We start from the raw sequence: 13,551 nt of genomic DNA, 5'->3' as shown, positions 1-13,551 counted from the left end.
GTCTGATGTTTCATAAACACTGCTAAGAGATGAAGACTTTTTGTCATGTTTTTTTTTTTTCCACAGCACCTGGCTGAGTTGTTGGCTCACTAATTGGACTGGTGAAAGTGTATTCCCATTTTAAGTTTAGGCATTTTAAGCATACTGGGTGTGGACCTGTGTGTCAGAGTGATATCACTACTGCTGAAGTGTCATATATGACATGATAAATATCAGAACGTATACTAATGACAGCCAGCTTGTGTAAATGGATACGTGTTCATATGATGTTATCAAACTAGGACACAGGCGTATTTAAAAAAAACTGATATTTTGTTTGTTGTAATGTCAGACACCACAATTTTTCAGTGGAAGAAAACAAACAACAAACAAGAAATCAGCTTGTCTTTAAAATCCAATCAGAACCCAATGTCCTCCCATCAAAGTATTTGTAAAAAAAACAAAAAAATACAATTATTTCACTCCTCCCCAAATTCTCAGTAAATGGTTAGCTTTAAGCAGAACTACAGGTCCCATCATCATCCTCATTATCTTTATCACTATGATCAGGTCTTCATAAATGTTACCAGTAGGATGACTTAATAACAATACACCGAGGAAGAAAAAATAGAAAAGAAAAATTTCCCAGATTAAAGCATAACAATGTTTTTATGCAAGGTTTTGTACATATAGTGCATTTGTATTTATCACCAGAGCACATCTGAATGTCTTTATTCCAGCCAACAAAAATAGCTGCTTTAAAGGGATACAGCAAGTTATTTAACCTTTCTCTCTCTCTCTCACACCACACATTGCATACATTTCCTGCACAATTCTCAAAAAGACCTCACAGCTCCTCAACAAAATTGTTACATACAATTATTTACAATCACATACATAACTCTGTATTCACACACACACATATAACAGAACACGCTTCACTGTTTGTGGTCAAAATGTTTAGTACGTCTAGCTCTAACAAAGTCAATTCAACTGTATTTACAATATTGCAGACAGAACTGTAAAATGATATTGTAATTTGATACTGTACACTTTGGCGATCCTTAACAGAGATTGTACTGTAAATTCTAATTTTTTTCCTACTTGCCGTTACAGGTCCTCTCTCTGTTAATTTTCCAGATTCATCCCTGACAGACACGCAAACAGTTGGGTGTTATGACCGGTGACACCGACCTACAGTGTAAGGGCGTGAGTCTGAGAAGGGTAACAACAGTGGTCCATTCCCACACACAAGAGGGCCAGCAAACTTCAGGTCATCTGCCACTTACTGCATGGTGAGTATATGTATGCATGCACGCACTGCAAATACTGACTGTACACTTCGGCCCCGACCGCATGGAGAGTATATGTGTACATGCCTGCACTGCATAAGTGTATATATCTACACGTGTCGGCCCCCTCTGCATGCACACAGTGGGTGGATCTGCTCTCCCGGGTCCGGTGCAGCGGGTACGCAGGTCCGCGTGCGGGACTTCAGGACGCGGCGATGGTGGTGCCCCCGCTCAGCCTCAGCAGGATCCGCTGGCAGTCCTGCACCGAGCGCCGGTCGCCCACGCGCTCCAGCGTCCGCTTGGCCTCCGCCAGCAGGTGGGCCCGGTGGCCCGGCGGGGTGAGCAGGGGCAGGGGCAGGTGGCGGCAGGCCAGCAGGATGGCGTGGGCCCTCTCCCGCTCCCCGAGCACGCAGTCCCCCTCTGGAGGAGGGAGGGGGCAGAGGGGAGCAGGCATGTGAGAGAATGCAGAGGTGGTGGAGAGAGAGAGGGAGAAGGAGGATGGAAGGATTGGAGACAGAGACAGATAAATGGGTGAGCAGGAGAGAGGGATAGAGAGTTTAATATTTGCTTGCAGACAGAATGCAGTCACTCTGTGTTTTCACACTATGAGCAGTACAGCATGCAGACAATACAGTTCATCTGATACGATTTTGTCTCTCACTGTCCTAAAACAAATGGCGATTGTATAACACAGTGTTTGTTGTCCCACTTCAAGTGATTCACCCGTTACTCTCTAGGGACTGTGATCTGTACCTGTTTTTGTGGTTTACCTGTGGTTTTAAGCGTACTGATGATTTGTCCCCATTACTGATGCCTTACCATCAGTTTTGCTGAGGTTGTACTTCATACCCCTGTTTCTGTGGTTTTTGCGAATTACCTGTGTGGTTTTGCAGGTGTCGCAGGTGACTTAAAACCCCGTTTCTGTAGATAACCTAATGGCTTCAGTGGGGTGGTGATATGCGCCCCTGCTTCAGGTGGATTACCTGTGATGTTGATGGAGTGGTGATTTGCACCCCTATTTCAGGTGGATTACCTGTGGTTTCAGTGGGGTGCTGACTCCGGCGCCTCAGGCTGTGATCCAGTAGCTGGTGAGTGCGGGTGGGGCTGGCCCCTGCCATCAGCCGCACTGTCGTCTCATGCAGGAACATCTGAGAAGCATGGGGTCAGATTTAAACTACGTTTTGTTGGGCCTGTTCAGAGCTAATAATATCTAGGCTGCCAACTGGCAACAGATGATTGTCATACTCAGACAATCTGCAAATGGCTTTTAACTGACTGACAAAAATATTCTTTATATAGTTAATGAGTAACAAATTGTATATTCATATGAATTATGAATAATTCATATAATCATTCCTAACAGTTACTCTAACTACAATACTGACGACGCTGTTCAAATGGGGTGTTCCTACCTTATGTTGAGCTTGCTTGTAGCATTGTCCCATTTTGCGCAGTGAGCTGAGGTCCCTCTGAAAGCCAGCCAGCTGGGAGCTGGAGGCAGGGCCTGGCTCACCACAGCTGCCACCTCCCCACTGCCAAACACTGGTCCTCAAGGTTAGCAAGAGATCACACACCAGGAGCTCCACGCCCTTGGGTTAAGGGAGAAGAGACAGGGGATCAGTATATAGTGTATGATTATCCACTTAGTATAGTAGGTTTGCTTGAGTACAATATTACATTTACATTACATTACTGTCATTTGGCATGTGCTCTTATCCAGGGTGACTTACATACAGTAGGTTACAATTTTATCCATTTATACAACTGGATATTTACTGATGAAACTGTGGGTTAAGTATCTTGACCAAGAGTACAACAGCAGTGGCCTAGCAGGGAATCAAACCAGCAACATTTTGGTTACAAGGCCTGCTCCTTAGCACTACACCACACTGCTCTATAATGTCTACAAAACCAACTGAAAACTGGACTGGCTGTATGTGATGTGCAGTGGGGGGTGGTGTGGGGTGCGGAGAGTGCAGAAATTTGGGAGGCCTTAGTGCTGCACTGTAGGCACACTGTATCAGGCATCAGACTGCAGCATCACGCAATGCAACTACAATGCACCATAGCCACGTCCCCTGGGACTCCACAACACAGCCACAGTTAATATCTCAAACTCACCATACTGTGCGTGCGTGTGTTTGCAGGTGAGTGTGTGGGCATGTGTCCGTGAGAAGAGGTCACTAGTAAACTGTACACTATGTATTAGCACTGTAATGTGAGTACCTTGTTAAGCCAGTTCCCAGCCTGAGTGTGGGTCATGGAGATGCTGGCGCGCAGGTGGCTGCTGGCCCGGTCGCAGTGGGACAGGCAGCCCAGGGCCCCCTCATCCTTCTGCGGGGACAGGCTCAGCTGAACCGCTTTGCAAAGCTGCAGCACGGCTTTGGGCAAGGGGTGGCTAAAAAAGAGGGAGAAGGACAGGATAAACACATCAACATCAGCACCACCAGCAGCATTGTCTCCACAGACAAACCAAATGCAAATGTACTGACTTGAGTGTGTGGAGCGCTTTGGGCACGCGCTCAGCCTCGGCCAGCAGTGACCTCACCGCTGCATCATCACCCTGCAGCCAATGGACAGCTGCCTTCAGGACCAACACCCACCACCGGCACACAGGGTCTCCAGCTGAATAGATCAGGGACAAAGACACGTATGTACATGTAAACATTGTGTCAACCAATAATGGAGCGCAAAGTACTGGCTTGTGTAGCCAGAGATATATGCACAAATCAAAAATAATTCACAGCCGTCTACCAATCTCTAATAATAAGCACAGACAGGTGTGGAGTGCATTGGGGTATGCAAAAAATACGTAATACAAGGAAGTGTCCCAAGCAGCCTGAGACAGACAGTCATCTGACGTGTATGACATTTGCGTACCTGGTGCAGTGCTGTGATTGGGCGGGGGAGGGAAAGGAGGGGAGAGGGAGGGCGACTCTTCTGTGCTGGTGCTCAACAGCTGGAGGAACTCCATGGCATCTGAGAACTCCCTAAGAGACGGAGGAGGGTAGAGTGGGTCAGTGTGTACACATGGACTGACCGAGTACCGCATTAACGCCGCACTGAGGGAAGGGGTCATACCCGCCACCGTCCCGGCCCCTGGCTGCGTCCGTGCTGGAGACGGGCTGGATGAGGGTGTGCACAGCTCTCTCCAGCAGCTTCTCGCAGAAACACCGGTGCAGCTGGGCGACGGGGTCGGCTGGGGACGGAGGCACGAACGTCAATGGAGACTACAGCTGGAGCAAGCAGAATGCTCTGCAGCGCTCACTGTGTGTGCCGTGCATGTGACCAAATGCTGAAATCATAATTTCATTTCAGCAAGGTGCACTGTGCTGAGAATGAGAGCCCTGTATGTGCCATGTATAAGGCTGTGATTCTGCCACTGAGAACACGGAACCCCCGACACTAAAACAGGCCCCTGAAATTATGAAAAATTCAAATACATAGTAGAAATGTTGGCCAGAAAATTTCTCACTTGTGAATTTTAAATTGGAATTAAAAAGCTACATCAGCTCAGCAGTGACTTAGCTCCAGTTATATCACCAGTTGTTCAAAAAGGTTTTCTGCCCCTTCTGAGCATTGTTATCAGTTCTCAAGGAAATGGTTTGTGCCTATTACACAACCCATAAAATAAATTTTACCAACGGGGGGCCTTAGTGTGTATTTTTGTGGCTTACAGTATCAAGAGTCTGTATTTCCATAGCTGATTGCTAATAACCTATGCCCAGCCTGAAAGTTTTACAGCTTTACAAAATTCCCCTGATAAAATGCTATCCATAACTAGTCTAAATGAAGTGCATACAGATTTTTTGTGTCAGTTGTGAGCAGGATACAACGCTGTCAGCTGAAGTGCTGAAATAGTACCTTGGTCTCTGTGCGAAGTGTACACTCCCTCTCGGCTACTGAACTTAACGGACCAATCACAGCTCAGGAAGAACTGCCTTCCCAAGGGTGTGAAGAGCCAGTGCAGCCAATCAGGGAGGGGTCTGGCATCCGATGGAAAGGCCACACTCTCTGCGCAGCTCAGCAGATAACCCTAAGACAGAGAGAAAGAGTGGGGACAGTAAGGCAAGGATACCAGACACAGTGAGAGGTGAATGGGAAAAATGAAAGTGATGGACATCCACACAGTGTCACATGACACACTGAAAGCCAGGCGGAGACAGCGACTGGGTCTCACGCCACAGTCGAGGATTAAGACTGACAGAGCACAGAGTAAAGCCAAAGACTGACAGTGGGATGGGATGAATTAATAGATGAAAACAAAAGCACACAATGACAAAAAATGACAAAACGTCTGGCATAGGGTTATGCACTACAAATGTAGCATAGTGGTAAGGAGCAGGGCTCGTAACCAAAAGGTTGCCGGTTTAATTTGTTGGATTTTGTTCTAATTTTAAAAGTAAACGAACCGGACCAAAAGCGCGTGTAACTATGATAATAAGGCCATCAGGTTAACAGTTCTCTGATTCTGAACCACGTCTGGTCAGAAGTTAGAAGCACTACAATCTTACAGATTCTAGGCAGGGGCACTGTACCCTTGGGCCAGGTACCCTTGGTACCCTGCTGTACCCTTGGGCCAGGTACTTAATCCACAATTGCCTCAGTTAATATCCAGCTGTATAAATGGATAGTATGTATAAACTGTAACCTATGTAAGGCGCTCTGGGTAAGCATCTGCTAAAAGACAATAATGTTATGATCTAAACATACGGTTTCACTGAGGATTAAAAGGAGTACGGCACACTCCCTGCTGTAGCTGACTGGAGCAGTGACTCACAGGCAGGAAGGAGAGGCGGTGACTCAGCACAGTCCTGAGCGCGATGGCTGCGGTGACATAGATCTCGAACCGCTGGGCCGAGGACATCTTCCCACGGGCGCTCTCACTCAGGTTCACTGCGCTGAGGGACAGAGACAGACCCCACAGACTCCCATGCTGGGGCACATGCCCTAAAAACAGAGAGAGAGAGAGAGAGTGTGAGTGAGTGAGTGAGCGAGTGAGGGAGCTAAGATTTTATACATGCTGACTCTGTTGGGGAGCATTCCTATTTACATGTAGATCTCTACACGGTGCAACAACATGCTCAGATCGCATGAAGCTGCTTAGAATAACCAAATCTTTGAATAACCACCAAGAGCACCTGTGAGCTGTAGCTGGCTGAGTTTGTGATAGACCAGAGAGGCATCACGGGAACTGGTCTGGGACTCCTCCCCTTCATGCCTCCCGCCAATCTGGCGGACAAGCCAGCGCAGAGGGGCGGGCCAGTACAGGCAGTAACGAATCAGATTCCAGGAGAGGGAGCAGGCAAGGTCAAGAGAGGTGCTGGGGAGGCCCCTGGACAGGTCAGACAGGCAGGTCTGTAGGCTGGCTGCTGCAGCTGCATAGTCACCCTGAGAGAGAGAGAGAGACAGGTTACCAATGGCTGCTGCTTTGCCTGTCTACGCAGACACAGACATGTGAAAAGGTCAGTGAGGATCCTCACAGGGCCAGCCCTGAAGGTAGAAAATGTAGTGAGACATCCCAACACAGCCAAATAAAATCAAAAATACCGTCAGGGCAGAAATGAGAAGACGTAAAAGTAAGGGCAAACCCGCAGGCAGAAAGTAATATACACCGTGCGTACTCCGGGTGTCTGCCTACCCTGTGCAGCTGCAGGTCCGCTTGCTTGCGGTGTCTCCAGAAGCAGATGGATTTGGGGGAGTGGAGAGGGGTGACGGGCTCCCAGAGGTACAGCACCCTGACGCAGCCCCACACCGCCCCTACACAGCTCAGAACCCACACGCTCACCCAGGGCAACAGGTACCACAGCCAGCGAGCTGGAGACCAGAGAGGAGGGTCATACCAGGGAAGGCTCTCAATGGCCAATCACAGTACAGTCATATAGGTGCAAAACACTAATGTCACCCAACTCTAGAGAGACTGAAAGCACATTTTCAAGATAACTAAAGCTCAGTCAGTACGCTTCCTGCTTACAGGACAATTTATTTTATTCTAAAAGCAAGCCTTATTTAGAATATAACCTCTATGCCAAAATTAGGCCCATTCATCCATGGCTCACCAAAGTTCTGGGTTTGATTGGGAAGGCCCAGCATGATCCTAGACGGACCATGGCCGTCCCCTGCTGAGTCCAACCCACGCCCACCCTGGGCCTTGGACTCCAGGAGTGAGGGGAGGGGGTTCAGGGAGAGGCAGAGGAAGGTGAGGGCGCAGAGGAGGAGCCGAGAGCGGTCCATCACTCCCAGAGAGGCAGGAGAGTCTGGCTCATTTTTCACCTACAAGATGACGAGAGAAAGCACACACTGAAATTCTGTGCATCATTCTATTTCAATGAGAGAAAGACATGAAATTATCCATGTTGATGCATCATTTACAGATCATGAAAGAAATCATAATATCATAAAATGAATCAGAACCCTCCAGAAAAAAAAGAGATTTATGTAAGGATTGAAAAACAACACTTAAACAGTCACTGAAGCAAACAAACCAAGGGGAACTGTCCCAGCAACAAATACACTCACAACTACTAAACACTCCTTACTTCTCAGGTACTTTGCTGTCCTGGATGCACCCAGGTAGAGGAACAGTTAAACAAAACGTAGGGGATGAAGCAAGCAGAAAGCCGTGAAACTGGCAATGTGAACAGAGGGTGCGGAGCTGCTGTGTGCTGACACACCTGCTCGGGCTCCAGCAGAGGGCTGCCTGGCTCAGAGTCCACGCAGAATGGGGACAGCTGGTGAGGGGAGCTTGAGTCCAATTCGGAGGCGGGAGGGGACAGCACTGCACCGTCGGGCTTCACCTCCACCTCCTCAGACAGGCAAACGGATTCTGGGAGAGGGTGGGAAGAGTCAGAATGCCATAAACACAGAGTGCATACAACTTGGAACGGAAACTCACCTGTGAGAGTGGTCAGACCACACTAACTAAATGACCTGACCATCTATACATACCGCACATAAACTTTAAAATAGAAATAAAAAGGCATCATAATTTCTGTTCATTCTCTTTCTATTTTTTATTTATTGACTAATTTATTTTGTTGTCATATTATTTCTGAATGATAACCTTTCTCCTGGAGCACAGTTGTGGAAAGAAAAAACTCACTTGTGCGTTTCTGGACGGCCACCTTGAGAGCCAGGTTTTCCTGTCGCAGTTTATGGTTGACCTGCTGCAGGTACTTAATGTAGTCGATGGCCTTCCGCAACACCCCTGACTTATGCATCTATACAATGACACAGTTATACTGTAGGTTAAGGTCAAGCAAAAATATAAACTCATCTACAATCCACACAACCATAACTGCATATAAAACATTTCTCAACTTTAAACTGCTCATATACAGCCATCTAAACTGACAGTTAGTTTACTCATTTGAATTTTAAGTTGAATCCACTTTAATTCACATTGGTGTACATCCCTGTGCTTGCTGTCTGAGACTCACCTTGGCATCATTGCCCACAACCAGGTCCCTCAGTTCGATGATCTTGTCGTTGATAGACGAGCGGTATCTCTTCTCGATGATATTGTGGGTGGACCTGCGCTCGCCTTCCTTCATCACCACGCCTGGTCCCATCCCAAGCCCAACGCCTGGGTCCTGCCCCATCCGCACCACACTCCCATTCTGACACGTTCCAGGAGACACCTGCTTGATTGGCACCTTATCTCCGCCCCCCACCACCACTGGGACAGTGGTTAGAATGTTGCCACCCATTAGAGTCTGAGAGCACGGAGAGGGAGGGAAAGGGAAAGGCAGAGAGAGGAAACAGGAATTCATTCATCAAACTTTTAAAGACAAATCATAAACTGAGACTCTGTGCGAGAGAAGAGTGAGGGAGACTAGTCAGCTCGGCTCAAGCTAGACTAGGCTCAGTCTGAGAAACAGAGGATCTTAAGACCACGCACTGGCAGCACAGCTTAGGCAGAAAACAGACAGTGGTCTGGTCAGACGTGCTGAAAGATGAAGAAAAAGTGAAAATGTCATACTGGCACTTGCAGGGCAGTGGTCTGGATGGGTGTGGTCAGGGTGGTGATACCAGCTGGGTTCTGCATGCTGGACAGAACCTGTGTCCCGTCGGGTTTCAGGGTAGTTAGTACCAGGGAGTCTGTCTTTATTATCTGGGGCTGATGGACCAGTACCTGTAGACAACACAGAGATAGATATTACAAATAATATAATCTGTTGATTAAATATACAGCCATAATATCATTCTGACAGTGATGGAAGATAAAGGGGGAGATCTAGAACAGAACGACAGATACAACGATGATCGTTAATGATAATAACGGAGCACTGACAGGAACCTGCTGCACTTGCTGTGACATAGTCTGCACTGCAGGCTGCGCTGTCGTCACAGTCTGGATTGCCTGGCCAGATGGTGTCAAGACATGCTGATGCTGAAATGCCATTTGCTGGACTTGGGGTGATGTCACAATACTGTGAACCTGTGGTTGGAGGACTGTTGAGAAAAAGGAGAGATGAAAGGCATTTCCCACCTCAACATATGATTTAAATTATTTATAGGAAATTCATGAGGACATAAAATGTCTAGGACAAGACAGTTTTAACTTAAACATAAATTAAACACTATTAAACATAAACTGTGTGAGCCTTTTTAAATATTTTTCAAAATTAAGGTGTAAGTCTGTGTCAAACCTGACACACGCTTCAAGAATTAAGATTAACTAAGTTAGTTAACACTATAACTAACTTGTTTAATTAAACTTAGTGTTATACACACAAACCAAGCCTTGTGATGAAGAATCTTCACAAAATTACCTGTTTTGTACATTTATTTACATTTACATTTATTCATTTGGTGGATGCTTTTATCCAAAGCGACTTACAAAGTGAGGCAGAGTACAATGTTGTAGTTGCATTATCTGCGTTCACAGACACTGTAAAACCAGGGTCTGCTACAGAGCCATAACTCACCCTGGAAGCCAGGTGTGGGGCTCTGGTGGCAGATGACCGGGTTCTGAATGAAGCGGGACTGGGGACCGCTGGTGAGGCCAGGAGTGAACACCACCCCCTGGGCCTGCGCTTGCACCGGGAGGCTCTGAGTCTGCGCATGACTCAGCAGGGCCTGAGGCTGAACGGCCAGGGCTTGCGTCTGAACCGGAACAGCCTGAGCGTGCTGCGCCTGGATCTGCGGGACCGGCTGGGGCTTCGGCTGGAGCAGGGGAGGGGTGCGGAGCTGGGTCTGTGTGGGGGACACCTGGACAGGGGTTTCAGGGGGAGTGAGGGGGAGAGACTGGGGAGTGGGTGCAGAGGGGCTTGTCTGGAATACCGCAGAACCGGAAGTTTGGGGTGTCTGGGGAATCTGGGAGGTTTGCTGGAGGGCTCCCATTTCACTGTTTTGGATGGAGCCTGGGGCGATTTGGTCTTCAAAGAGGTCAGGGAAGTCATCTGCTTGGTTGCTGACAAACTGGAGCATTTCTGTAGATGAACAAGGAGAGGGAAGCACAATCTATGGAGACATGAATGAATCAGGGATGTAAGTAAAATAAGATCACACAGCCAGGCTAACACAACTTTTGCAAATATACTGGGAAAACACTGTACTCTTTTTGTGTTTAAGCACAGTAAGTCAGGACTCCATTAACATCTCAGACTAAAGACAGCACCCCCTGCTGTAGCGTCTCCATTGTTACACCAGGGCAGTAGATTTTCAACTCACTTCAATGGGACAACGGCCCACAAACAACAGTTCCAGCACTAATCTGGTTTTCCCAGGAAGGTTTTCCAGTACTAACCAAGCTCAGCCCCACTTTGTTTCAGCTGCTGGCGCACTATACAATGTAATATTGTAATGAGCAAATTAACTTAATTTGCTTAATTGTTATCTTAATTAGATTGTCTATTAAGAGACTGTGTATTACAATCCAGTCAATATTTTGAGAGGCAGTCAGTATGGCCTCTCCTCTTTGTTGATCAAAGAAACAAGCCTTCATAACAATCCAGTTATCACTCCAGTAGCACTGTCCTGTGGAACAACTGTGGCTAGAACACAATGTTACACTATGATGTTAATAATAACATCTGAGTTCAGCAGTAAAAATCAACACTAATACAGCAAATATTTGAGGAAACAGGGAAAAATGTTCTATACTAAAACATATGACCTGTGGAAGATGTTACACTAAAAATGCAATATATACATAATTGATGACCATGTTGTGTCCTTGGCTTTGGCCAAGTTATTTTAACCTTGACTTATACCAGACTGACAAAGCTGCACACAAGGTCACAGAGATAAATGATATATCAGCACCAATATCACTGTAGTGGCGATAACCACAGCAGCCTTGAACTCAAACAACCTTGACAGAGCAAGGCCAGAGGGATTATACCATAGTCATTAATGTGGCACTGGTTTTATACACCTAGTGATAAACCTAGTGTCTGTGAGATGCCTTGTATTTTGGGAGAGTATATACCATTAGGCATATTTATTCATAGATGCGGACATTGAAAAATTGCACTAAACTCAGTGATAACCCTCTCCTTGGTTGTCTACAAGTTCTAAAGGGGTTATGCAAGCAGCAGACAGTACTATCAGAAAAACCAGAAAAAATTCTACGCACAAATTTGAAGTGGACAGTAGACAGAGGCCATCAATATTACTCTAATGTGACAGTTACACACAACAACAATTCATTTTTATGTAGGCTACTAATGGGATTGGTGTGTTAACTTTTGGCCAACTGTAAAAAAAAAATAATAAATAGGTCTGTGTTTTGGAAGTCTGCTAAAACCTTTACTTTTCAGTTCTAACATTTGAGGCAGGAGGGAAGGCTTGGAGATTTGGACACTGTCAGAAAGATTCAGTTAGACTCAGAACAGACAGGAATACGGTGACACATGCTGGACAGACCTTAGGCAAAGCAACACCCTCTCACGGTGAGCCAACGTAAAATTAATGTTTTGAAAAGGAGAACATTGACCATATTTTATGTCTCCAGCTCACTTCATGACATTATGAACCCAGCAGCAACCGAAGTTTCACACTGTGGTAGTGGTTTAACTTAGAGATGACACACTGCATCACCGAATGCTTTGGTGATGCACGTTGTCAGTCAGCCTGTTTTACCGCACTGAGACCCACCGACGCAAATAAAAACTCGAACTGTTTCACGAACAATACACTTGTCATTTTAAAATGAACTAGCGATCACTGACGTGTTTTCCCTTAATATCAACATTAGAACAATATATTGCTAGCTAGCTAATATGACTTATGTTTCTGTTTTATTGTTGAAACTATGGGAAAATACTTCATTGATATCATGGTTGATAGTGTATTGAAGACAGCTGACGAAGAAAATAAAGTTTGATAACATTAACTTGCATTACATAGCTGGCTAACAATAAAATGTTCCACTATATGCAATGTTAACATTTGTCTGCCGGGTACGTCAGCTTAGCCAAGTTAGAACATAAAATGCTAGCTAGCCTGCGGTCGATATCAAAACAAACTTGACAGCTCCTGATTGGGGAAATGGTGATTGTGATTTTGATAAGGCGAACGTAGCTAGTTAGCTAGAGAAACTTTCACTATGCTACCCCAGAACCAAAACTGAAATTATTAACGAACTACTACGTAAACTGACTGATTCTCTCACCATCGATGTCACCCAGAGTAAACTCTTCTCCGAGTTCTGACAACGTCGGATCCATGTCCATTGACGTTAAATATTCCCCACCGTCCATCTTCTCAGTCGTTTTCTCTGAGGTTCTGATATCGAGCTCAAAACAACAGCTTTCAGAAACCTGTTACATTTGTCAGAGAGCAATCAACATATTTCCGAGGACAATTTGTTACAGAATCCATTTCTGCATTTGCAATATTTATCCAACTTTGAGTTTCCGTCACCTACGTCATGTAAAAACGTGTACAACAGGAGCGTTTTCGATTGGATTAAAGGCGTCTTTGGTTGTCATGAGACCAGTCACCCCCGACCAACCCAAACGCTCCCAATATCGTGGCCTGATTGTACGTCATTTGTCACAGGCAGACCTTTTCTAAATGACTGTCAGTAGCGCAAAGACACCGTGGAGTGCGGGCTGTGTCCTGTCAATTCCAGTTTCACAGCACCGGCACTGTGTTCTTTGACAACATATTACAGTTTTACATTACATTGCATTCATTTAGCAGACGCTGTTACCAGGAGCGACCTCCAGCACAGCAGAACATCAGTTTAGTGCGCTGAACTTAAAAAATCAGCGCGTAGAATATCTGATTTGAAGTCCCTGGAAATAAGCAGATTACATCAGGACAGAGT

General features: G+C 46.0%; 1 protein-coding gene across 2 annotated transcripts; it reads right to left on the bottom strand.

Annotated features, from left to right (window-relative positions):
* Positions 1-717: 717 nt before the first annotated feature.
* On the bottom strand, positions 718-13,134 carry LOC118786406 (sterol regulatory element-binding protein 2-like). 2 transcript variants are annotated; one of them, XM_036541473.1, is made up of 19 exons: positions 12,892-13,134; positions 10,202-10,705; positions 9,565-9,725; positions 9,253-9,405; positions 8,711-8,986; positions 8,374-8,491; positions 7,946-8,097; positions 7,331-7,544; positions 6,913-7,088; positions 6,413-6,662; positions 6,052-6,221; positions 5,136-5,307; positions 4,353-4,470; positions 4,152-4,261; positions 3,764-3,896; positions 3,498-3,669; positions 2,684-2,860; positions 2,305-2,419; positions 718-1,691 (listed from the first exon to the last, which is right to left on the bottom strand). In XM_036541473.1, the coding sequence occupies exons 1-19, from the start codon at positions 12,977-12,979 to the stop codon at positions 1,474-1,476; spliced, it is 3,477 nt and encodes a 1,158-aa protein (XP_036397366.1). In that variant the 5' UTR covers positions 12,980-13,134; the 3' UTR covers positions 718-1,473. The 2 variants fall into 2 exon arrangements, with proteins under 2 accessions (XP_036397366.1, XP_036397369.1); XM_036541476.1 differs by having other exon boundaries at positions 9,571-9,725.
* Positions 13,135-13,551: the final 417 nt, after the last annotated feature.

The sequence above is a fragment of the Megalops cyprinoides genome, chromosome 1 (genome assembly GCF_013368585.1).
Source record: "Megalops cyprinoides isolate fMegCyp1 chromosome 1, fMegCyp1.pri, whole genome shotgun sequence".
Classification (NCBI taxonomy): Eukaryota; Metazoa; Chordata; class Actinopteri; order Elopiformes; family Megalopidae; genus Megalops; species Megalops cyprinoides.
This window is presented reverse-complemented; position numbering and strand designations above follow the sequence as displayed.